General features: G+C 38.3%; 1 protein-coding gene across 5 annotated transcripts in view; it reads right to left on the bottom strand.

The window, feature by feature from the left end:
• The window catches only part of LOC139951675 (uncharacterized), a 125,789-nt gene extending 101,862 nt beyond the window's left edge, over window positions 1–23,927 (bottom strand). For all 5 annotated transcript variants that reach the window (XM_071950668.1, XM_071950678.1, XM_071950687.1 and 2 more), the window contains exons 1-2: window positions 23,767–23,927; window positions 10,365–10,430 (exon numbers count right to left, since the gene is read on the bottom strand). In XM_071950668.1, coding sequence (XP_071806769.1) covers window positions 10,365–10,430 — 66 coding nt within the window. In that variant the 5' untranslated portion in view covers window positions 23,767–23,927. The remainder of the gene's footprint in view (window positions 1–10,364; window positions 10,431–23,766) is intronic.
• Between the last annotated feature and the right edge of the window lie 1,836 nt (window positions 23,928–25,763).

Below are 25,763 nucleotides of genomic sequence, written 5' to 3'. Positions count from 1 at the left end.
TGTACCATGACAGACCCTGGCCTTTATAGACCCACGTTCAATGCCACGGTGGGTTCTTTTTTCTTCCTCCATGGTTAGTTGCACCATTGAGCCTTCTCTCTAGATTTTTGTTTCTTTCTAAATTCTGGGGGGGTATTCTGGACTAAGCCCGGGTGACTGGCGAAATTTACTACTTGACTTGTCACGCCTCAAATACTCGCAACTTTGACACTTGTTGCGCCTCAAATGTTTGCGACTTTCACACTTGTCGCAACTATTTTTTAGTTCCCAAGATTGCATATTGTTTGCCGCAGGCGCAATATAGTAAAATTCACGCTGAAAGGATTGAAGGATTGTGTCACTGAAGACTGATTGTGTTTTGTAAAATTATGTCAAGTCCTGAACGACATTTGGTTTACCAAGCAGGAAGTCGCGATTTTTTTTGTCCTGGCAGCATTATTAACAGAGTAGTTGAAAAACTGTAGTCGCGACTTGACTAAGTTATCATTAGTCGCGACTTCGACACTAGTCACCCAGGCCTATTCTGGACCCACTTTGTAAGCTTAGCTGAAGCATGCTAAATCAAAAAGCTCAACTGAACAATGTTCACATCAGGAACAAAATATTAGCTATGAAATTTTTTTACTGCTTTGAAAATGTAAATGTTAGCAATACTATTTAGTTTTAATAACTTGCGCTTTATCTACATCTGGCATCTCAAAGTGCTTATCATTATTTATTTCCTGACAGGTTTTTGAAGTTTTTGAATTATGAAACCCACTTAATGTAACACCTTGTAAGGGTTTCGCGGTGCGGTGGCGCATTCAGCAGTATGCCTATTCAGCAACCATTGCCAGAAACACCAGGGCAAACCCCTTCTCTAGTCTAAGCGATAAGTGTAACTGTGGATTCTTTTACAGGCATAGACAAAACCTCTCACGTCCCGTTCGAAGGACGAAGCAATAATAGTTAAGTGTCTTGCTTAAGGATACAAGGGTCAAGACCGGAACTCGACCCCACACTCAGCTGATCAAAAACTCCCCAGAGCTCCAGTTCAGTGCACTTGACCACTCGGCCCTACATGCCGCAACAAAGATTAGCAATGCACCAAACAAATCCTATGACAAATTTTCACATGAAAAATGCTTAAACATGAACAGTCAGATTTTATACATTGTGTTTAAATTTTGCTCTTTTAAAATAGAAATAATAATGTATGACATTTTGTTCTGTGAATTGCACAGAGTTCTCATTATAATTGAAGGAGAGCATTTTTTATTTTTCCTTGTATTTCTTAAAATGAAGATAATACAATGTAACCCTGGACGCCATTTTGTTTTTGTTTTTTTCTCTCCCAAGTTGCTGATTGTACTACTATGTTCATATAAAACCATTTCAAAAGTAATTTTAGCACTGAGTTCCCCGAAGTCAGACAACTACAGACGAAGAAAAAAAAAAATTTAAAAAATTCACCCTAGATTACAAATCTAGCATTTTACACACCCACGCATACATCATTACCGACTTTAATCGCTCACGCAGAAAAAAAACAGTCGCCACATCGCAATCAAATCCCCCAAGAAGTAGCCTCATTGACCTAGTTGAGAGACACCTCTGAGGAGACTTAAACAACATCTACAGAAACATCGAGACAGATGGCTTTATTAAGCTTGAAGGAAAAGTGTTAGGGTTCTCTCCAGGATTTTTCAAAACTGTTGGGCATTCTGGACCCAAAGTTTAGCCTGAGTTGAGACAAAAGTCTTTAAGACTGATTTTACTGTGTCTTTAAATTCGTTTTAAAAGCCCTAATGTGCAAATCACTTCAATCTGGGGCATTCTAAATGGTTTTATCTTTACCATTTTGTGAATTTGATTAATCTTTTCAAATCTCAAGTAAAGTAACAACAAACATTACAGTTATGTATCGACCACAGTTCGTTTGTACCATCCTGACAGGCTACATATATCTTGCACATGGGGAAAACCTTGATTGATTTTGTAATAGTTCGATGATAAAAAGGATCACATTTTTTCACTGCAAAACTTTTTTAGTTTTGTACTCTAACATGATTTTTGGTAAAATCAAAGAAGACTGATAATTTTGTCAAAATTTGTAAGTTTTGCCCTTAAAGAATTTTTTTTATTGAATCAGACAAAACTTATTCCAAAATCATTACAAACAAAATCTTTTAGGAAAAATTATGATGATGTACAAATTCCTGAAAAATAGCTTGTGTTCTACGTTATTCTTGACCCAGAACCATTCAGACATTCTACAATTCAGAAGGTTGACCAGACTGTGCACCAACAGAAATACAAAACTACAGGTTGGGAAAAAATATGGACTTATTCTTGCTCCCTTTGGTGAATTCTACATTGACTTCTATCAAGAAATTTTAAAGATTCAAGGAGATTTTGAGGCCAAGAAAAATCCTGAGAAATAAAAAGCCTGTTAAAACAGCCAGCAAAAACCAACCTCATGCCAAGGAAATTTTTGAATCAAGAAAGAAAAAATGTTAATATACATTAAAAGTACAATCTAATAAAAAAAACTGTCATGGCATGGGGGGAAGTTTAACATGATCTACATTCACAGTAAAAACAATTACCTCAGCAAAAAAGCCCGCCAAAATCAACCTCATGCCATGGAGATTTTGAGATCAAAGAAAATCCTGAGAAATCACAAGCCATATGATATTAGTAGAATCTCAAACATTATTTCATAGCATGTTGAGGTAAAATTTAAAAAAACCTTTCCCCATGCTCTGAGGTAATTCCTTGTTTCCTCTGGTTGTACAACCAGAGGAAACAAGGAATTACCTCAGAGCATGGGGAAAGGTTTTTTTTGTTCAACCTTGCTCAGAGAACAGCTTACCTCAAACCAACCTCATGCCAGCCAAATGGTTGCAAGAAATTTAATTGAATCTTGTTTGGGTTCTACTCTAGAGTGATGTCAATCCATCTTCACCTATACAGCAGGCCAATGACACAGGGCCATGGATCTCATCCATAGATTAGCCTCAAAGCCCAGAGGATACATCATAACAGAATAATAGTAATAAAGCCATCCTTGGGACTGTCAGATTGATATTATCTCTGGACCCCAAGCTATGATCTATTTTTGCCCTCTTTTTTCTCCCCCCCCCCCCCCCTCTCGCTCTCTTTTTAAGCAATTGAATTTGTATAGGGGAAATGAACAGAGATTAGAGCCATGAGCATTGGAATGTCAGACTTGAGCGAGACTGTTATCTTTTCAGTCTTTTGTTGTTCATACTTGAAATGAAAATGTTTGATGAGAAACGGACGTTTTAGTTTTGCTTTCAATTCAACAAAGAGGTTGTTTGGAATTGGATTTAATCAGTAAAGTCAATTGTGACATTTGTACCATATCGCTAGACAGAAGAGGGAGGGGTGGGTTTGTGATTTGAGGTTGCATGTTTATCTAATTTTGGGTATTTATTTGGGTTCTAAAATGAGTGCATGATTGCTGTTTACATTTGATTGAACTGTTTATATAATAGGCCTATTGGTACATGTGAGGAATGAGGTTTTTAAAAATGTATCATATTATATAGGCCTGTACCGCGACAAGGCAGTTTTCAAAACAACATTTTCAAAACAAATTGCTCTTGTTTTGAAAATAATGCAAACTAAGTTCCCCACACCACACAGCTGGCTGACACTTCCTTTTCGTATTTTTTTACCAAAACCAATCCACTAAACATTCTGTGAATTTCTTGGATCTTGAAAAACAACTTTATGTTTTGATTTTGAACAGTTGTCGCTTCAATAACATCATGCAGGAATGAGATTTGACAAATGCGAGTATTCCTGCAAACAGCTAGACCCAGAACCTCCCAGATGTTAGAATGTATAGACGATGTGACCTATATTTACATATAAACCGCCCTCTGTTGACAAAACACTGTAGTGTACACGTCATGTTTTTCGCCAGGCAAAGACGCATAGTCACGGTAAGATTGCGTGTACTTTCTAGCTGGCTGCCAAAACACAAAGGTTTTGCCCGGCGATATGCGCGCGAATCATGTTATTGTTTTCAAGTGACGTCAGAGGTCACATCGTCTACGAGAGGTTTATCAAAAGAAATGCAAAACGCTGCTATATGTAGCAAAATCTGAAATTACCTTAGAAATCCTCTTTGCAAGATCCAACCCTCCAAGGCGGATTAAAACTGCAGGATCTTGAACCAGGTCTAATCCTGCTTTTTGCATTACACTAGCTAAGCTGTTAATCCACATTGCAGGTTCAGATCCGGGTCTGATCATGGAGCAAATAAGGGGTCTGTCTAGTTTATTGCTCCATACTGTAGAGTATGTACTGTATGTACTGTACTGTACAGTATGTATTACCGGAAAGACCAATGTGTTAATTTATGATACTGACTGGGATTTTACTACAACACTAGTCCAATTTCATAGAACTCCCTATTAACATGATTAAAGCACAAAAAGTACATGTAGCTAAGCGCAACTATTTTGCTTGCTAGCAACTCACACATGAAGCATGTCCTCCTTGCTAAGCAAGAAACTTTGCAAGCAAACTTGATATGAAATAGGGCCCAGAATTGAGGCCTTTAATCCTAATGGCCATGCATCACTGCTTTAGCGTTCCCACAAATGACTTATGAACCATAAAACCTAAAACTGCTGTAGTCTTATAAATATCTTATGCTTCAAAGCTCAAGAACAGTTTGTGTACAGTAAACATACAAAGTATAGTCTACATTATCCAGACTTGTTCCAACAATATACTCAACAACTACGATAAATCAGTGCATTAGTAAAAACATAGAGCAAGGAAGAGATAAAGTATTACAGAACATTGAATTCAACTTTAGAGGATTGTGTATTTTGACAGAGCAACACTTGGGTCCACAGGCTTTACAATGCAAGTCCCTTCCAACGAATGAAGAAATAGGCCTTATGACACAAGGGCCCAATTTCATTGCCCTGCTTACTGCTGAATTCTGTGCTTCTGATCACTATTCACCGCAAACTAAGTGAAAGTGGCCAATTTCTGCTTCTAGCTGTGTAAGCGTAGAATGCCTAGTATTGTGGAGTTCGTCAAGCACAAGTCTAAAAAAAAATCCTGCTAATCCATTGAAATAATTGCGCTGATTCTTTGCTTACGGTAAGCAGAGCCATGTAAATTTGGCCTAGGACACGAACACGCACATGCTGCTGATTAGAAACACCAGAGTCTGGTGCGTTTGACCGCTTGGCCACACCACACTGCAGCCAAATGTAATCCCCCCCCCCCCAAACCAGACAACATTTTTCACGGACAGGTTATTAGTGATACTCTGTTAGTGCAGCTGAGCGCTCTATGGTCGTGATCCATGCCTACATTGATTTTAGCCTCAAAGCTCATCAACTGACATGTTCTCTTGACTGATGCACTGGCGTTAAAGACAAGCGAGCATCTCATCAGATGAGCAGTAAGCCAAACTGCTCTATATGGCAACATCATCGCATGATATAGATGATGTGACCTGTGACATCACATGTTTACAAAAGAGCCACAGAGCCTGGACTTCCTACAGGCACGATTTGTACACAGCTCAATGGAAGAAAACATAAAATCTTATATTTTATGGAGATTGCACTGTCTAATTCCAATCAACTTTTGATATGATGAAAGGGGGCACATCTCAAAACTTGCCCAGCTTTTACTTTCATAACTCTTGGTTTTATGTGGAAATTACATGTATGACACAAAATGTCAACTTTCCAATAGGACTTCCAGTGTAGTATCTTGCCTGCCAGAATACTCAAATGTACAAGGTCACACGTATTGTAAACACAGTTCACATGGTCTATAGTAAGTGGCCACCACACACTTTGTGGCTTTTTTTTCTCCCTTGTGGATATAGAATCATTCTCATCTTCACCTTCAATCCATGAGTAGCTAGTCCACTTTTAAGGCTGACCGTCTTCCGCCTGGCACGAAGGAGGTTATCTTGACTCCAAAATGTGGTTTTAGTTTGGCCCCAAACAATAGTAATAACATACATGTACATGTAGTCTTTCGCAGCTGAGACTAAGTGATATTGTAAAGCCGTGTTCGCACTGGATTAATAAACTGGGTAACTTAAACATGACGCTGGGTAACATTCCGACGGGTTAACCTTCCCAGTGACCGCCCGCACTTGGATTTATTTGACTCGGGTAAACTTACCGAGACCGTGGGTAAACTAACCGAGCTGCCCCTGCGCAACATTGAATAGTTCGATAATCACAAAAATCTTATTCTTCCATGACAAAACATGTCAGCTTCTTCGGGTCACGGACGGATGGGAGATTAAACCGAGTCGCCGCGTCCACATTGGACTTTCTGGCTCGGTTAAACTGACCTGGTCAATCTTCTTGGGCACCTTTGGCTCGGTTAAACAACACATTCCGGTCGGGTAAGTTACCTGGGAGAAAAACTTCCTGGGCTGTCCGCATTGGACTTCAAATGGGTTAGTTACCCATTGGCTCGGTTAGTTTACCCAAATTAAGTCCAATGCAAACAGGGCTTAATACTTTCATACATATACATGTACATACTGTACATGTATACATGTAAGCGGGTCTTATTTTAAAGACTTTCCAAACACAGCTCTGGGTACCTGCAGAAATAATAATGAGCGCTCTGAGATGCCCTTCGGGTGTGATAAAGCACCATCTAAGAACTGCCTAAAAAAATTAATAGTTAATTATGCTGCTAGCTTTCTTGCAAACACGAATCCGGTTTTGTGAACCGGGGTCAAACAGTGTTCCAAGCATCTTGATTTGTGCATCCGCCACAACAGGAATGTTTAAATGCATTAGAAATGATTATTCTGTGGTTATGACAATTCTGATCTTACTTTTTTGCACTGACCTGTATTGACCCCTTGCACGCACGTCACACGCGGCGACTGGTCCGCGCTCACCGTGTTGGTGGGCAGTTAGGTTTACGTGTATTAACGCCGCGTCGCCTAAAATGCGCACTTTCACTGCGTATAACCCACACCATAGAGTTATATATAAAAACGTACAGTGAAATTGCCCACCAGTATGGCGCATTCAAGATTTTTTTTATGATGACGTCAGGTGAAATGGGTCAATACTCCTAATGGAGCTGGGGATAAAGACAGAGCTGAAAGAATGTTATTAGCCCAATGACCAGGGCTTACTTTCTGCTTTTAAGCACAAATATTTCTGTTTAATCGCACCGATCAGAACTTGTGCTAAACATGTCATGATTAGTTTCTGCTTTATAAGCAGCTCTATTAAGTTTGGCCCCGAGCACTAAAAGCATATTGATATGTTGTTGTAAAGTGCGCTATTAGGAACTAGTTATTATTATTATGTCTACCACACAACATAAAAAAAGTAACTTAGATTGGAATGTTGGCGAGTTGTCTGCCCATACATGTACACTTTACTTCCACCTCTCAGCTTTTTATTTTTCCACAACCCTTGGAGGATGACTCGACATGATCTCATCATAAATAGATACTGGAACTGTATGTTTATTTATCGAATCCCGTCATCAGCTCACACAGGGCGCTACATGATATGAAATACACAAATTCCGTAAATTCTTAGAGCAGAAATGCCGTCTAGGCGTCACATAGATGGCACCTGGATTGAGTGCATCCAGGATTAAGTTGGGTTTTTTTAACACTTCAAAATTCGAGGTTTTGCAACATTTCGTTTCAGACAAGATATTTTTTCTTTTCTTTTTTTTCTGTTATAATCATTATATTCGAACCTTGGTGAAAGTAAGTGATCATGATTTTTTTCTTGTTCAGTTTTGCAAATTTCACTTCAAGTTGAAGATGAGTAATTTTTTGTTTTGTTTTGTCCTTGTGAATGCTGTAGCCAGAGATGTGGTTGGTACCTGCTGTAACCTCCCTACATATATTTTTTAACAGGGATGGATTCAAAGTTTGTGTGATAATAATGTGTATTTTGTTTTTGCAGTTATATCATCAATTTATTAACAATTTTCTACTATGTCATGCTAAGAAACAAGTGAGACTTTTGTCTGATCGGTGAGCGAAAATGTGTGCTTAGCTGTTTATTCTGCCGTGCCGATATGTGTCTGCATGTAACTCAACCCTCAGATTGGATTCCTGGGGGCATTATTGTCAAACCACGGCTCCATTTTACACCAAAACACATTTCATCGATCTTCATGGCACAAAGGTTATTCGGATAATCAGGTAACCCCCTCATTGCATGGCTGGAAACTCATACCAGACCATTGGCCTGAGGCCACTGATTTAAGCGTCCGCTCCAACAAGTAAACTCAAGATCGGACTCGGTTTGCAGTCTTGGGTTTTTCAAATGAAAAGCGATACCTCACTGTTGAATATTTCCAACATTTTTAAAATTGTTTGTTGAAGTACATGTACATTACCCTAGCCTTCTTGAGAATACATGGTGGACACTATAGGAGTGCACTGTTTGGTTTAGGTACATAAACAGACCATTCATAAATACCCCAGACAGTTTCTCTACTCCTATTGGTGGAGAGCGCGTCACGTGGGGGTGTTTAAACGGTTGAAAATGACCAGTGTTTATAACCGGCTGGCTTCCGCGTGTCAAGCTCGCAAGATTATCACTCGGAACGCAATTCATAGCTATTAGAAACAGGGTGATATCTACTTCTAAGCGCGCGCGCGTAATCTATTTTTAAGCGCGCGCACGTACACACAACCCACACCCAACAGACTCTTCACAGGGGAAAAACATTTCAAACCTCAAATTTTCAACTGTCAAAGTGTCTGTAGTTGTATTTTTTGTATTTATTTTTTTAACAAAAGGGCATTTATGAATGGGAATAAAAGAGTAAACGTCTGTTTAAAACCTTGCAGAGTCGTTGCCTCAAACTGGCTTATTGCCTTGCATCTGATAAATATCTTTCAATTGAAATTATTTTGTTAAGTAAGGAAATTATGACAGACTTTTAGTGAAATCTGTATGCACTGTATGAAATTTAATAGGCCTAAACGAGTCACAAATTTTGTATTTTGTTTTAAGTAGTCAGGCTTGGTCTTGAAGGTGGTGTGCTCATGACGTGCACACCAAGTCACATATCTACAATTACACTACTTCTAGGGTTGGTTCGGTTGACCGATTTAATCCAACATTTTTTTTACGCTGAACAAAAAACTTCCAGCACACATCGCCCAAGATTGTGGATTCAAGCTGCTATGGGAAAACCCTACTTGCTCAAAAAGACTTAGCAAGATCATTACACTACCTCTAGGGTTGGTTCGGTTGACCGATTTAATCCAACATTTTTTTTTACGCTAAACTGGTTATTAAATAACCGAAAGCTTCCAGCACACATCGCCCAAGATTGCAGATTCAAGCTGCTATGGGAAAACTTCTCGCTCAAAAAGATCCCCAGATCCCACAAAGGCCATTCGGTTTACCAAAAAAATTTCTATTGAGTCAAATTCTATCCATGGGGTGCTCCTTATTTGCACATACTCCAGAGAGTACACAATTACCCGTCTACCCACCTTGGTAAATCTAGCCAGCTTACCAGACAAGGGCATTCTATCATTGTCACCACACACTGAAGTCACCTAATCCTCAAATTTATCCCTAATCCGCGATCTGTTTGATCTGGGATTAGTTGGAGTGAATTCCCTAGGAATTCCCCCAAATTGAATAAGTGAATGTTATATCAATGTAGACGGGAACATGGCAAGCAGATTTTAGGATGGCAGAAACTGTTATCCTGCACAGGGACTTGGACTAAGGTATTTGCACCTACACACACTGTTGCAGTCCCGACTGCTAACAAAAGGATTCAAACGGTCTCTGTCTACCAGGCTACATGTATCTCGGTGGTCTAATGGTTAGACATCTGCTCTAGCAATGCAAAGGTCTTGAGTTCAAATCCCACCTGGCTGATTTGCCTTTGAATTTGTTTCCACAGAACTTGGGAAAGTACCGAGTACACAGTGCTTAATCGGTGTAAGGTTTAACAAATAATTATACCGTCAGATTGTTTCTCTAGCAATAGAAGACTTTGAAACGCTAGGTGGCAGCAGACTTACCAGGTAAATGTCCATTGTGTACGTAGTTCTGAGCACGCGCACATTACCAAGAACAATGGATTTTACCTGGTAAGTCTGCTGCCACCAAGCGTTCTGAAAGTCCCCTATTAGGGAGCTTGTAAAACAATCAGGGAAATACATTCAACATTAAAATCAGGTAGATTTGCAGAATTGTTCGTCAACATAACATGGAAAGATTGGTTTAGTTTTAGGGAACTACCTGCAAAATCAGGGAGAGTTGGAACTCAGATATTTGTTAAGTCACAGATTAGCCAGAAAAAAAGAAGCGTCGTCAATCCGGACTAGTCAAATTATTTACCTGCACCACAAGGTCCACCCTCTTATCATCAAGTAACACCACCTGGGTACGACGTCCGTCACTCATCTGTAAAAACACACACAAATAGCAAAGTATTAATCACCAAGTAACACATTTCTAAAATTCACAAGATCTGCAAGATTTTGACGCTTTTGTTGACATGAAACAGAGGATTAGTGATAAATGAAACATTGACATCCAAATTTGTGGTTGCGAAAAGGGCCTATGGTTCTTCTCAATACATTCTGGGTGTCGTGGCCGAGCACCAAATTCAAACTCTAATGTTTCTGTTCAGCTGGGTGTGGGTTTGAATCCTGGTCGTGACACTTGTATCCCTGAGCAAGACACTTTTACTATAATTGCTTCTCTCTACCCAGGGGTAAATGGGTACCTGTGAGGGCAGAGATGGTTCTTGTGAATGTTATTGATTTATCCGAGTAGCGCACATTTGTTGCACAAGGCTGTTGTGTAACCTCCGAGCTCAGAGATGGTTTATGGAGAGATTTAAGGCCCAGTGACCAAGGGTAATAATTTGAAGCACTTTGGGTGTGAAAAAGTGCTGTATAAAACTGAAGTAAGTATTATTATTATTATTATTATTATTATTATTATTATTATTATTATTAGGCCTATTATTATTAGTAGTAGTGTAGTCGTACATGTGTACATTGAATATGGATGCACAACCGACAGTGTAGTATACACAACCATGGTGAAAGGGAGGTCGTCTATACTATACATGAACACCCTTGAGGCAAAGCAGCAACAGCTGCGAGTATAACATGATTGTTAAATTCAAGGTCATTGGCCAGACCAAGAACACACAGCAATCACAACCTGGCATTATTACAAAACAGTAGGCACATAAAATTACACAAATCAGACTTGAATACTCATTGTATGTAAACAAAATATACAGTCTCCTCCGAAGGGCAGTTCCAGGGTTACTCACATTACACAATTACCACAGATTTAATTACATTGGGGGGGGGGGGGGCAATTCCATAGAATTGCTAAGGAAAAAAACAAAAATTGCTAAACACAACAGTAGTTCTGCTTACAAGAAATGGGTTACCACTTAAGGCTACTAGGCAAAATACTAAGCCCCCTATGTTATTCAAAACATTGATAGGTTACAACTCAAAATGCCAATTCATATAATGTACCCATTTCCACTGGTTGACTGACTTTTTTGCTAAAATAGCAAATTATTGTTAAGTGGGTATTTTCAATTGTGATTATATCAGAAAAGGTACCTTGTTAGATATGTGTTATTATGTTTTTAAAACAGTTTTAAGCACTATTTTTTGCTTACGCACACCTCTCTGACATTGGCCATGGTGTCAAGTTAATAGCAAAAGGCAAATTAACATTCCGGTGCTTTACACTTTTTCAGCAAACGCACGCTGGGCACCTAATTTTTTTGCCAACCTGTGAAATACGCTTTTTTTTTTCCCCGCAAATTTGTTTTCTTAGCACCAAAAATAGTTAGCAGCACTATGGAATTTGCCCCCAATTGAAAATATTTCACTATCAAAAATAATATTTGAACATAATTTATCTTGTTACCAAATTCACTCAGATTATCAGATTTCTGGTAATAATCTGTAATCAATTTTAAAGTGAATAACCTTGTAACTGACCTTTGTGTTCGAGATAATAACGGCACTTTAAAAACTGAAAATTATATGTATGACACCATTAGAAGTAATCAATTGTGTCCGTTAGAAATAAACAACGCACCACGGCGCACAGGGTAGAAACAAGACCAGCTTTGCTTAAAGACCAACAGGTTTAAGGATTCCTTTCTCCCTAGTGCAATTAATCTTTTAAACAGTTGATGGTCGAGAAAATTTGGTTCACGCTTATATTTTGTACTTTTTACATGCTCCCCCATATCTTTTTATCTTTATATTTGTATATCTGTAAATTGTAATTGTATTCTTGTTGTCTATTGTTGCTATGCCTTTCTTGTATGTAATGTAGTCTCCTTTACAAAGGGAAGACAAATTTCATGTTTTTTATCATGACAATAAATATTTTAATCTTAATCTTAGGGTCTGTTCAACCAAGGTTCTACCATCAACAACACTAACATGCATTACAAGCCTTCACACACGCAAATATAATGCATCCAAAACTTAGCCTGATGCACTTCCCATGCACTTGTTGCTTGTGCAAATCAAATATAAACCACACACATCACAGTTTATTTTAAAATCTCTCCCTCCAAAACGAAATGTTTGATTAGAAACTTAAGATGATCACATCGCATAGGAACGCTCATGTTACACACAGAAAGTGCAGTATGAAACAAGTAAACGCCAACGGAGCAAAGTTCAGATTTATTTGATTATAGATAGCATTGTCAGGGGGCTTCAGAACAAAAACAAAACAAATTCCATGTGTTCCCGGAACAAATAAAATACCGGTGTCATCATAACAAGCGTCCAACCTGTTGCAGACAGATTGAACTATATTCAAGGGTCCATGCCATAGCTGGATCCGTTATGTAAACACAAATGAAATCACAGCTGAGCAAAGCTGTGTAGTACAGGAAGTTTGAAGTGCGGGTTTTGTGAAGTGCTGGAAATTGAAATCCAGGGATGGACGACAGGAAATAGTGTGGCTAGAAATGCTTACTTACATGATACATACTATACTAACGTCCGTCGATGTCGTTTTTTAAAAGTATTTTCGATATATCGACGGACATTATACATTTGTACTATACAACTTACAAGCCGTACGTACATTAATCACACAAACAATAATCCACAACTCTTGTAAGCCAGATGTACTTCCAGCAGTTGTTGCTTACAAAATCAAATACAAATCACACATTAAATGGTCAGATTAGGGTTCTCCCTAAAAGAGGTCGTTCACACGCCGTACTAAAGTTGGTCTAAGTCCACTTAGACCGGTTCGGGTTCAACTTTTGTGCGTGTGAACGCAAATAAAGTTAGACCGGATCGGGTTTAAACCCCAAGACTTAAACCGTCCAGCGAGGCGGTCTAAGTCTAAACCAGTTCGGGTTTATCTTTTAACACTGCGTGTGGACAGAATGACATCCGGTTTTAACTCACAACAGACGACCCATTGTGTGGTTCAATGCACACGCCCGGGACCCGGAGTGCTTGTATTTTTTTGTATATTATGTTATGTATACTGTCGTCTCTGGTGTCGCTTACCGAGTTGGCGAAACTCTCTCGATCGGTGTGTGCAGTTTATTTCAACGGTCCAATATTGATTAAATTCTAAAACAAAATTATATTTTCCAAGCGTTTTTTGTTGAGTGCCCTACAATAAATTAAAACTGGTTTCATGCGTATACTCTACGAGCGCAGCGAAGAAGCATATAGATATTGTGTAATGCTTCTCACAGCACAGCGCTGCCATCCCATAGTGATCAATCTCTGATATCCCATAGTTATCCATCACCGATCCCGTGGATGTGCTTTTCTATTGCCGTCACCGTTACTAGCGTGCTGTACTTTCAAATTAGGAGAATGAACTGCCGTGGGTGCGAGGCTGTGTGTAGGGGAAATTCCCCTTGGCCAGCAATACCACGTTGTTTGGAAGGTTGGGAAAAAACTGAAAAAGTACATGTACATGTATTTACGTAACTTGCACGTGTGTAGCTGTGTGAACGAATCGGAATAAAAATCGTGGCGCCATGCTTTGAGAGATCGCAACTTCCAATCGATTGAGGTACAAACTTTTATTAAATCAGAACCGATGGTAAAAAACACCAAAAAAAAACGTGTTCTGATTCATGGAATATGCATAATATTTTGGTGAGTTTTCTCGGCTGTTTGTATCAATATTTTGTTTGTTTAATTACTTGTTTTAAAATAGTGTACATGTTTGTTATAAGTGCCCGAATCCTCCCAAAGGTAGAACTGTTACCGCTTTCGATTGAGCCATTTTTATCCAATATCTAACATGTTCTGATGATCGTCCAGTGCACTCAGTATCTCTCGGTACGTGAATCTGATGAATAAAACCGGATGTTAAGGCAGTGGGGTCGCGTCTACTTTGACCTCTTAAAACCGAAGAAAAACCAGATCGGGTTTAACTCTGTGCTGTCTGAACGCAAGGGTTTTTTATTTTTACGACCACCCCCCGCTGCTCGTAAAAGTTAAACCGGTTCGGGTCTAAGTTAGTACGCTGTCTGAACATACCCAAAAAAACACACAAACGTTTATATTGGGTCGGGCAATACACACAAATCACGAGCTGATAGGCAAACAAATAAATTTTGTAGACATCATTAAAGTCAGCAAATTAAAATTCTCCATATTGCACAAGACTACAGCTTTTTGGTAACATTTCTATTGGATGTTTGAAGGCACAAATTAAAGTTGAAATTCCATAAAATAGAAGCGACTAGATTGATAAACTCGCAAAGACCTCTTATAATACAGGTTGGGCAGTCAGGTTGGTGTAGTGGTACAGGCCTGTATGCTTCGTTTTTGAAAGGGCAAGGGCACCAAGGCATTTTCTTCTTGGTAAAGGGTATCCTATGATGAAATTGCAAATTTGTACTGTCAGAGCATTTCAAGGGCACCAAGGCAATTACCTTTGGGCACAGAGGCAATCGTTGCCTCCGTGAAGTATCAGGCCTGGTGGTATCTTTCCTTGCCTTCCACCTCTAGGACCCCGGTTCAAATCCCGTCGGGGTTACTAAATGGATTGGGTTTTCAGTCCCTACCTGATTGCATGGGTTTTCCCTAGAATTATTCTCTGGGATTTGTCCTCCCACATCTAAAACTAAAACTTTCTTCCTCGTCTTCACTGCTTTGGGCTCTTGGCTAGTACAGTGATTAAGTTTGATTAAATTCCAAGCGTCCTTGGCTTCACGACCGAAATTAATAAGTGAAAATGACTTTGGCAGTAATGAGCTACTGATGGATGATACAAATTGGATTGAGCTATTTTTGTTTCAAGTGCTTGACAGGCTTCTTTCTACACTGTAGCTGATTTTAAAAGAAATTCTTCTAGAATAAATAATTTTCCTTTAAAATTTTCTTTGTTAAAGGGTCTATGTAACTTTTGTAGGACAAAAAACACAATGTCCACAGATTTACACTCAACTTACACAGTTTGAAGATAATGATAGTAGAAAGCTTCCCTGAAAATATTACGTGCTGAGGTGCTGTAGTCTAATGAGTCTAATGAGATTTGTCTAATGAGACGAAAATTATTTTAATCATTTACAAACGTATTTTCATGACATCGTTTTACTCATTTCTCAAAAACTACAGCACCTCAGTAAGTAAAATTTGAAGGGAAGCTTTCCACTATCATTATATTCAAACCCTGAAGTTTAATGCAAATCTATGGACATTTTGAAAAGGTACCCAAATCCTTTAAAAACACACCTTTTTCATACTTATTTCGCTTCTTATAGCTATTTATTTATTGGTCATTGCTTTGTATTGTTAATTTAGATTGCTTATAATTACTGTTGTAAAGCGTTGTGGTACGTTTTTTGTGTAAGAACGCAATATAAATGCTTAGATTGATACTATTATTATTATTAATTCCTTCCTGCTTGGTGATTTGTATTCCTCGTTTCGATCTGATGTTTTAGGCACTGATACATTTTGTGCAGACAACATTGTCTGCTTTTAAAAGTGCACAGCCACAATCATGAGTACACATTTGTGTCAATTTATGAACTTAAAAATTGCTTAAATACTCTAGAAATTTTGAAATTGAATACTCTCTCACTTTCAGTAAGGTTTTCTGTGTAGTTGTGATTTTGGAATGACTGAAATTGGAACTGAGATTTTGCCTCTCAAATTGAAACTAGATATATGAAGCCAAACATGTTATTTGATATAGTATAGGGTGTTATGATCATGTGCAACTGTTTTGTGCTTTAAAGGCAATGGACACTATTGGTAGTTACTCAAAATAATTGTTAGCATAAAACCTTACTTGGTAACGAGTATGGGGAGAGGTTGATAGTATAAAACATTGTGAGAAACGGCTCCATTTGAAGTAACATAGTTTTCGAGAAAGAAGAAAAATTTCCACGCATTTGATTTGGAGACTTCACATTTAGAATTTGAGGTCTCGAAATCAAGCATCTGAAAGTACACAACTTCGTGTGACAAGGGTGTTTTTTCTTTCATTATTATCTCAAAACTTTGACGACCAAATTTTCACAGGTTTTTTTTTTTATGCACATGTCGAGATACACCAAGTGAGAAGACTGGTCTTTGACAATTACCAATAGTGTCCAGTGTCTTTAAAGCCATTATACACTTTCGGTAAACAGTATTGTCCAAGTCCCACACTTCGTGTATCACAACTTATATGTAAAATAACAAACCAGTGAAAATTTAGGCTCAATCGGACATCGGAGTCGGGAGAAAATAACAGGAAAACCCACTCCTGTTTTCGCGCGTTTCGCCGTGTCATGACATGTGTTTATAACAAATCCGTAATTCTCGCTAACGAGAATTTATATTGTTTTACCATTTTCTCAAAAAGTAAAGCATTTCATGGACTAATATTTCAAGAGAAGTCTTTCACCATTACCTTCTGTAAACACTAAAAATTATTTGTAAATCTGTGAACTTTTTTTTTTTTTTCTGTACCGAAAGGGTCCAATATGGCTTTAAAGGGTCTGGGTACTTTTTGTCTGACACAAAACACAAGTCACAAAAATAATTTTCATCTCAGTGAGACGAAAATTATTTTAGCATGTAAAACAAGATATTCGTCACATTGTTTTACTAATTTCTCAAAAAATACAGCACCTCAGCAAGTAGCCTTATATTTTAAGGGAAGCTTTCTACCATCATTATCTTCAAACCATGCGAGTTTAATGTTAATCTGTAGACATTGTGTTTTGTGTCCTTTAAAAGACAAGTTCAATCATTCTACACAGTACATTAAATGTATGTCACAGTGCGATAAGGCAATCGGTAGTCAACACCGACCCGATTGGGAATGAATAACCAGACTCTGACCAGTTAAGAATAATTTGATACTTACAGAGAACGGTTTGTAAATTGACTCTAACTCGATTACAAGGAAGTCAAGTATTTCCTGAAATAATAATGAAAGCTAATCTTTGAATGCATAGGGCCTAGCGCTAACTGTATTGTAACTGAAAAAATATACACACACACAGTGCTACTGTGCATTATGAAGACCCTGTTTCAAGCCTGTCCACACACATTTTGGTATCCCTTGTACCTATTTTTTGATGTACGCTTCCTTTTTTTAAAAGCCTAGAGCACCAAGGCATCTTCTTCTCGATAAAGGGCATTCTATGAGGAAATTGTACAATTCTACTCCAGAGCATTTCAAGGGCATGAAGGCATTGACTAGGGGGCACATAGGCAATCGCCTTCTTTGCCTCTGTGAAGTACTGTACCAGGCCTGCTGTTTCACTTCAGGACTGAGTAGAGCCGAGCCGAGAATTGTTTTGCTAATTGCTAAGCAAAAAAACTAAGCAGGATACCAATCAAAGATGGTGTAACATGCTATTTTGGCTGGTAGTAGCCTTGTTCTGGTAAGAATAATTTTGGTTTGTCTTGCTACTTTTTGTGTTTTTTTAAAAGAACACGTATCCTTGGATCGGTCGCGTTGGTCTTTGAAAAGCGTTTGTTACCGTTTGTTATAAAATGCATGGGTAGAAAGATGTAAACCTTTACCTCGTCGACCAACACGGTCGGCCATTTATGGGAGTCAAATTTTTACTCTCATAAATGACCAACCGTGTTAGTTTACACAGTAAAAGGAAAACCATGCAATTTTGAGGCAAATTTGTGTGGATCATTGTGTGAACTACATTTTAAACATCTTTCCAACCATGCATTTAAAAAAAAAACGGTTACAAAGGCTTTTTATAGACCAACCCGTCTGATCAAAGGCAACGTATTCCTTTAAGTTGATCTATTAAATTTGTCCATGGGCGATGTTCAAATGGAGAGTGCTAAACACAAATTGTACATTACAAAATTATGTACCAAGCACAAAACAATGTTCCTTTACCAGAATAGGTTTACCAGCCAAAAAAAGGTGTCTAATGACATACAAAGTGACTGGTTTCCTGTATATTTGTTTGCTTTGAAAAATCATTTAGCACAATGTTTTGCTTTTAAAAGCAGCTCTATGAAATTGGCACCTGGTGATAGATAAATCAAATGCGTAAATTGTTATTCATTGGTTTTAAAATTAGCACAAATTATTCAAATGAATTTATAGTGTTGCATAAGTGCGTGTACAGTGTTTCCATTTTATAGCTCAATGGTATTTCTCAATATTCAAGTGTTGTGTACAGTATGTACAACTGCAAAATTGTATTGAAGTGCGGACTGAAATGCCCAAAAAGAAGAACATTATAATCATTATTTCTGCTTTTCTTCTTCATTTTCTCTTCCTTTGTTGTTCAGGGTGGGGGACTTTAGATTGAATTCACAAAATACATGAGGATAAAACCATTCAAAACACCCAAGATTGTACAAATGTAGGCTACACTATTAATAAACCAATTTTCTTAAGAATGTACGAAAAAACATGAAAGTCAACACACTTTGCTCTTTGCACCAAAATTCATGTTGCACCAAAATTAAGTATGTTGCCCTGGTCTTAGTAATTGGCATGGAGCTGTTGGTGCCCCTTCAAATTGAGATTTTCTAGTGCCCTTTGTAAGATGAAAATGGCCTTGCCCTCTAAAACTAAAAGATGAAATTCCAGGCCTGTAAGGATTATGAAATTCATTTTTCCAATTCATAATGGCCCCCAATATCATTCTTCTCTTTTCCCACTGAAACAGGTGACGAAATGAAAAAGACTACCTCCCATGAACATTTCACACATCATTGGACAGCAAGATGATTAATCCTTCAAGATTACAAACAACTTCATCACTTCTTTTAATTCCTGAATCATACCGGCTGTCAGATCTAATTTACAACCCCCCCCCCTCCTCCTCCTCTCTGGTCATCGTGTTGCGAGTGAGGCTTGAATGGTTTGACAACCCAAGGATAAGAGGATACACCTAGTGATGAGTTGATATCGGACTGTTGAGAAGGAGAGAGACGCCGCCGTCGATGCAACCCCCCCACCTCCGCCTCTCTGGTCATCGTGTTGCGAGTGAGGCTTGAATGGTTTGACAACCCAAGGATAAGAGGATACACCTAGTGATGAGTTGATATCGGACTGTTGAGAAGGAGAGAAACGACGCTGTTGATGCAACCCCCCCCCCCCACACACACACCCTCCCCTCCACCTCAGTGGTCGTCATCTTGTTGGGAGTGAGGCTTGAATGGTTGGACAGCCCCAAGGTTAAGAGGATACACTTAGTGATGAGTTGATATCGGACTGTTGAGAAGGAGAGAGATGCCGCCGTCGATGCACCCCCCTCCCCCTCCCCTCCGCCTCTCTGGTCATCGTGTTGCGAGTGAGGCTTGAATGGTTGGACAGCCCCAAGGTTAAGAGGATACACTTTTAGTGATGAGTTGATATAAGACTGTTGAGAAGGGGAGAAATTGCGCCGTGGATGCCAGCGCGCTCTTCATCCTCATGTGTTACATCGGCGTGTTTCTTCTGTGTTGGACCAGGTGAGCTGGATTCAAGCGTACATGACAAGGATGCGTCATCTCCTTACGAGAAGAGGACACACACTTTATTGCTTCCTAAGACTGTTTCAGATGATTGGGTTCCCACATTGTGTGTGTGTGTTGCAGCAATGAATGAGCTAAATATGTATTTCTTCAGCACAGGTGCAACGACTGGTTCCACAATACAGTGTCCAAGTACCATTCAGGGCTCAAATTTGGAAGGGGGGGGGATCAACAAGACCCCAGGGCTTGCTGCTCCATAAAAATAACTGGCCCAGAATTTTTCTAACACACCAAAACAATTACATACCCCCTTATGTGAAAAGGAAATGTTAAACTCAAAAGAATTTGGTGTTAACATTTCAACAAAGTCAACATTTTTTAAAACATCACTTGTTTTAGTTTTAAAACACGCGATTTGTAAATAATAAAACGACCAAAACACAAACAGGTAATAGAAGATTCTTGAAATGTAACACAAAACTTGTGCTTTAACATAAAAAAGGGTACAAATAAGGAAGTTTCATTCAGTCATACCATGAATGAAACATTATAGCAGTACAGTAGTAGGCCCCTTAGTCCTCTCTCTTTTGAAATTTGAGTACGGTTCTTTGACTTCTAACAATACACTGAAACCTACAATTATGTGTTCCATATTCAACAAGATAAATTGTGGGGGGTTTCCATATTTTATGCAAAATCTAAAAAACATAAAAAAGGGTACAAATAAGGAAGTTTCATTCAGTCATACCATGAATGAAACATTATAGCAGTACAGTAGTAGGCCCCTTAGTCCTCTCTCTTTTGAAATTTGAGTACGGTTCTTTGACTTCTAACAATACACTGAAACCTACAATTATGTGTTCCATATTCAACAAGATAAATTGTGGGGGGTTTCCATATTTTATGCAAAATCAATGATAATGTGCCATGTGTGGATATATGCCTTGAACAATACTGCAGTGGTTTGATTTGCAATTGAGCAAAGAAGAATTTAAGACTAGAGCGGGATTTGAACCAATAACCTCCAGAATAAGGTGCCAGCACTCTCTACCAACTGAGCAACATCATTCGCAGTAGCCCTACATGTGATGTTGGTGATCTCCATATTTTGTCAACCTTTGTTCAGTGGCGACAGTCATTTTTGTGATTAATTTTGAAGAAACAAATTTATCAGAACCGTCAAACAAACCAAATTAGACACCAACCAAATATCAAAATCAGTGAAATCACTCATAAAACATCTAATGATATAAATTTGCTGTAGACCTGTACTAGTAGGCCCCCTACTATTTCAAATGTGATCATGGTAATTGAAAATCATAAATTACATTACAAGGCTATAACTACAACGCAGACCACACAAAGTACAGATTTATGTACAAGTAAAGCCTTACGAACATATTTAGTGCACAGTCACAAAAATCTGACCTATCTACGATGTAGTTGAAATCACAAAACGACAAGGGAATTACAAAACTGTACTAATACACAGGAAATGTAAATCAAAGTGAAAGTGTTTGAGTCTAGCCGCCCCCCCCCCCCCCCCCCCCAATCTCCCTGATCCAAAGCAGACATAACCGGCACCAAGACTCCGGAGTCCCTTTACCTGGAAAACTACAAACACCCGAATGACCAATGTAAAGAAAACCTGCACAAAAGAGTCAGTCGGCAGGACTGTTTTCTTTGAGTGTGTACAAATGGTTTTCTTTCACTTGCTTTTGTTATTCTTAGATGAATTCATGTGTGTGCAGGGCAATTCTATAGTTGAACGGCTGTTTGCTGTGGAGTAAACTGGCAAACATTTTGACAGCTAACTCTTGGGTTAATTGAACTTGTTACCAGTCATAATATATACCGATGTCAATTGAATGGAGCTTCCTAGAGCTGCTTGCGGGGTGTGTGGTCAAAGGAAAATCTGTCGATTGGTTTCTACATTACCATGCGTTAGCACGCTTTACACTTTATACACACACAATATTGAAATGGAAACTTAAAAACTAGTTACAATGCCAGCGAGCAGAAGTTTCTTTGAGTACTTTTTTACTGGATACACGTGTACATGTACATAGTCCATTCTCTAAAACCGATGGTTCGGTTTAAAAAAATGGTTTGTAATACAATGCCACAGAGCAGAATTTCATCGGATTAATTTGTACTAAATAGAAAGGTAATTTCACAAAGAGTTACGACTAGCGTTATCTCGAGTTAGTACGAGTTACTCGTTCTAACTTAGAACTAGCCTTTACATTTTTAATATTGTGAAGTCTACCCATGTTCTTCTAAAATTGGTGGTTTGAGTTTTTAAAATCTGAAATATTGGTGGTTTTTTTAGTTTAAAAAAATATATAACATGTACATTGAATCTTTCTTGAGTCTTTGATGAAGTAACTTTATTTCACAAATAAAGTGGCCGTGATCACTACATCAGAAAGATACATTGGTGTAATGTTTTTTTTTTTAAATCTTGGCAACCACAACATCCTGAGGAAAATGCACAGTTGATTTATTAAACTGTTCCTGTGGGCTACTTTTAAAACTCTTTAAAATAAGGCATGGAAAATGTTTAGTTTGAAAGATTTTTGGAAAAGTTGGAGCACCTATATCCCGGTTTATGTCAATATTCTATAAAAAGCAAAAAATGTGCATTAAACATTAAATTTTAAAGGAAGGTTGTGGGGGGGGGGGCGTGGGGAAAGTGAATTTATTCCCACCACTCCCAATTGTTTTCAATACGCACACTGTAAATTAAATTGTAAAATGATATGTAAACTAACCTTACTGAGGAAAAGATAAACCCACCTGCATTACGTACAGGTGTGTTCGTGTTTATCGGGGGAAAATGTGTTTTTAAAAGTGTTGGCAGAAATTATAGGCTAACATTATTATATCAATTGCTGCATAAAAAACTAAATTATTGACTTGAAAAGTGCTTAACACCCCCCCCCCCCCTCTTAATATGTTGTGTCTGTTTTTCTTTGTTTTGTTTTGGTTTTACTGCGCCTTGAACACCCAGCAGGGTGGATATGTGCGCATTACAAGTCTTATTATTATTTATTATCATCACATCTGATGGAAATATGGTTGGTAAAGACTGCTGGTGTGAATTTCATCGGGGCCGTTTTGCTTTCATTGAATAAAATAATGTACGTATACACAACACAAACACAAACCCGAACCCATTTGCACGTTAAAGTCTATGGAAGCCCAGTTTTTGAAAAAATTTCCACATTTATAACTGTATCCTGCCATCACTTTTTCATTAGCTGTGAATTAAATCAGGTTTCAATTTACTCAAATGAGAATTCCTTTGGTAAAAATGAGTGGAAAAGTGTGGCAGGATACAGAAACTGTTTAATTAATGACCAATAGAAAGAAATCGTGAGTTGTGTCGACTAGCCAAAGGGTTTTGGTTTTTAAGAATTTCCTGAGGAAATAATTTGTAAAGACTGCCTGATTCATTTATAACTATTTGGTTTTAGTAGACAAGCTAGGCTTGAACTTTGATTATGAAAAAAAAAGTTGAAATATGCACAACAAATTACAAAACCATTCCAAAAAGTAAAACATCATGAAAAGTGGTACGGTCTTTTACATTGAAAATGAGTCACAGAAAATTTAGGCTGGTTTTAGACTACTCTTGTCTTTAAAGTCTTGTGTTGTTTCAGTTTACTTTCAGCATTTGCGTCCACTACGCTGTACCGTACCTCTGACTACTTGCTCAATCAACAATGTAAACAAAAATGTCACAGCGATTTGAATTTTAACTCAGTCCAAAAAGAACGTTGTTCTGAAATCATAACAGTTTAACATACCTTTGTTGTCTTTATAATCCACACAGCCACTATCGGTACAAAGTAATTGTTCCTTTTTCGTGTTTCCAGTTAGACATTTTAATCATCGAAAGGCAAAGTTGTATAACCCAAACTAAAACTAGTACTGTAGTAAGACCGCTCACTTTCAGCCAGCGGTATGTGTCACAATAGGCAGTTTAGTTGTGCATACCAAGTGCATGATCAAATGAATGTGGATTTGCTGGTCAGGTACTGGTCGTTAGAGATGACACACGCATGCATATCAGGTATGGGAAGGTTTGGCACCAGGTGCGTTTCAAAGCGATTTCCTATTTTGTCAACAGAGGGCGGTATTTAAGTTTGTGCAATCAGAAAAGGGAAGAATGCACCCCAAGTCGACGAACCTGTCCAAGATCTCACTATTTGACCATGGAGGTATTTTTTACTAACTCCGATGGTTTGACAGGTTTTTATCTTTGTGAGAAACTTTTGCAACATTAATAAATATATGTATCTTTAAGAGAATAGTGAAAATGTTATTTCCAACGTATAGGAACTAATTTGTGTGTGTTCCTTGCTGGCCAAATTAATTCAAATTTAAAAGTTAATTCAAGTACGTCGTCCTAGGGAAATCTGTCCGCGGAGATTGTGTGAGGTGAGGTAAGCTTACAGGGAGAGGGTGGTATCGAATCGTGGTTTTATTTCTAAGGAAGATAAGGGTCTACTTTTTGTTGGACAAAAACACAATGTGTCTACAGATTTACACGAAGTAGAAAGCTTCCCTGAACACATGCTGAGGTGCTGTAGTTTTCGTTGTAAAATGAGTAAAACAATGTCATAAAAAATAATGTTCGTCTCAGTGGTCATGAGACGAAAATTAAAAACGTATTTTCATGACACTGTTCATTACTACTTTCTCAAAAAATACAGCACCTCAGCAACTAATATTTAAAGGTGCGCTTTCTACTATCTTCAAACGGTGTAAGTTTAGTGTAAATCTGTGGACATTGTGTTTAGTGTTACAAAAAGAACCCAAATCCTTTAAAGAGGAGGCAGAATTTCCGGGGACAGAATCTCCTGCTACATTGGTCAACGGCATCGAATATCTTGAGTTCTTAAAATCACAACATCACTCAACACATTTAAGGCACTTCTGAAAGCCCACTTGTTTCAGGAGGCCTACCATCAATGACTTGTTATTTCTTCTGTGCCTCAGCGCCTTTGAGCAAACTTTTGATTAAGGCGCTATACAAATTACGTTTGATTGATTGAATGAATGATTGATTGATTGATTGATGTTTCGGAGTTTCCAAATTTCATACGACACAGCTCATTATATAACACATTTTATACCAACTACAGATTTATATTTCATAGAGCTGCTTAAGCACAAAGTTTTGCTTAAGCAAAAAAATCCTTGCCTAGTAAAGGCCCATTCACACGAGCGCTGCAAACGAGGGTCCCGTGCGATTTCATAACATCGATGTTATGAAATCGCAAATCCACGTCGTGTGAATGCTATGTATGTTACGAAATTACCTGGGTCCCGTGTTGTTCATAACACAGATCGAGACCTCCTCCAAAAAATCGCATCGATGTTATAATCATGGGGAGCCATCGTCTGAACCGAATGCCTGCGATCGTAACGAGGGACCGCTGCGTTGACACGTGTAGAACTATGGAGGAAGAAATGGGCGAACTATAGCATGCATATACATGTACATGTACATACACGTAATGTATATCTGCTCAACGCTGGACAACGATCATTTGGCTGGTGGGTTTTGTGGCCGGATGCTAGACCAGTCCAAACCTTGAAGCAAAAACATCGTTCAATCGGGAGCAGAATACGTCTTTTGGCAAAGCTTTTCGATGTTTTAATTCACCATTTGTTATGTCTCATCAATAATTCCATATCTACAAAACATTTTCATTCAACAATGTAGCGTTTTTAACGTCAAAAACTCTATTTGAATCGTGAAATTTTGTGTTTTTCTTCGACTCGAACATGACTCGAC

Source organism: Asterias amurensis, chromosome 2 (genome assembly GCF_032118995.1).
Source record: "Asterias amurensis chromosome 2, ASM3211899v1".
In the NCBI taxonomy this organism is placed as follows: Eukaryota; Metazoa; Echinodermata; class Asteroidea; order Forcipulatida; family Asteriidae; genus Asterias; species Asterias amurensis.
The sequence above is the reverse complement of the archived record's forward strand: the minus strand, read 5'-3'. Positions and strand labels throughout refer to the sequence as shown.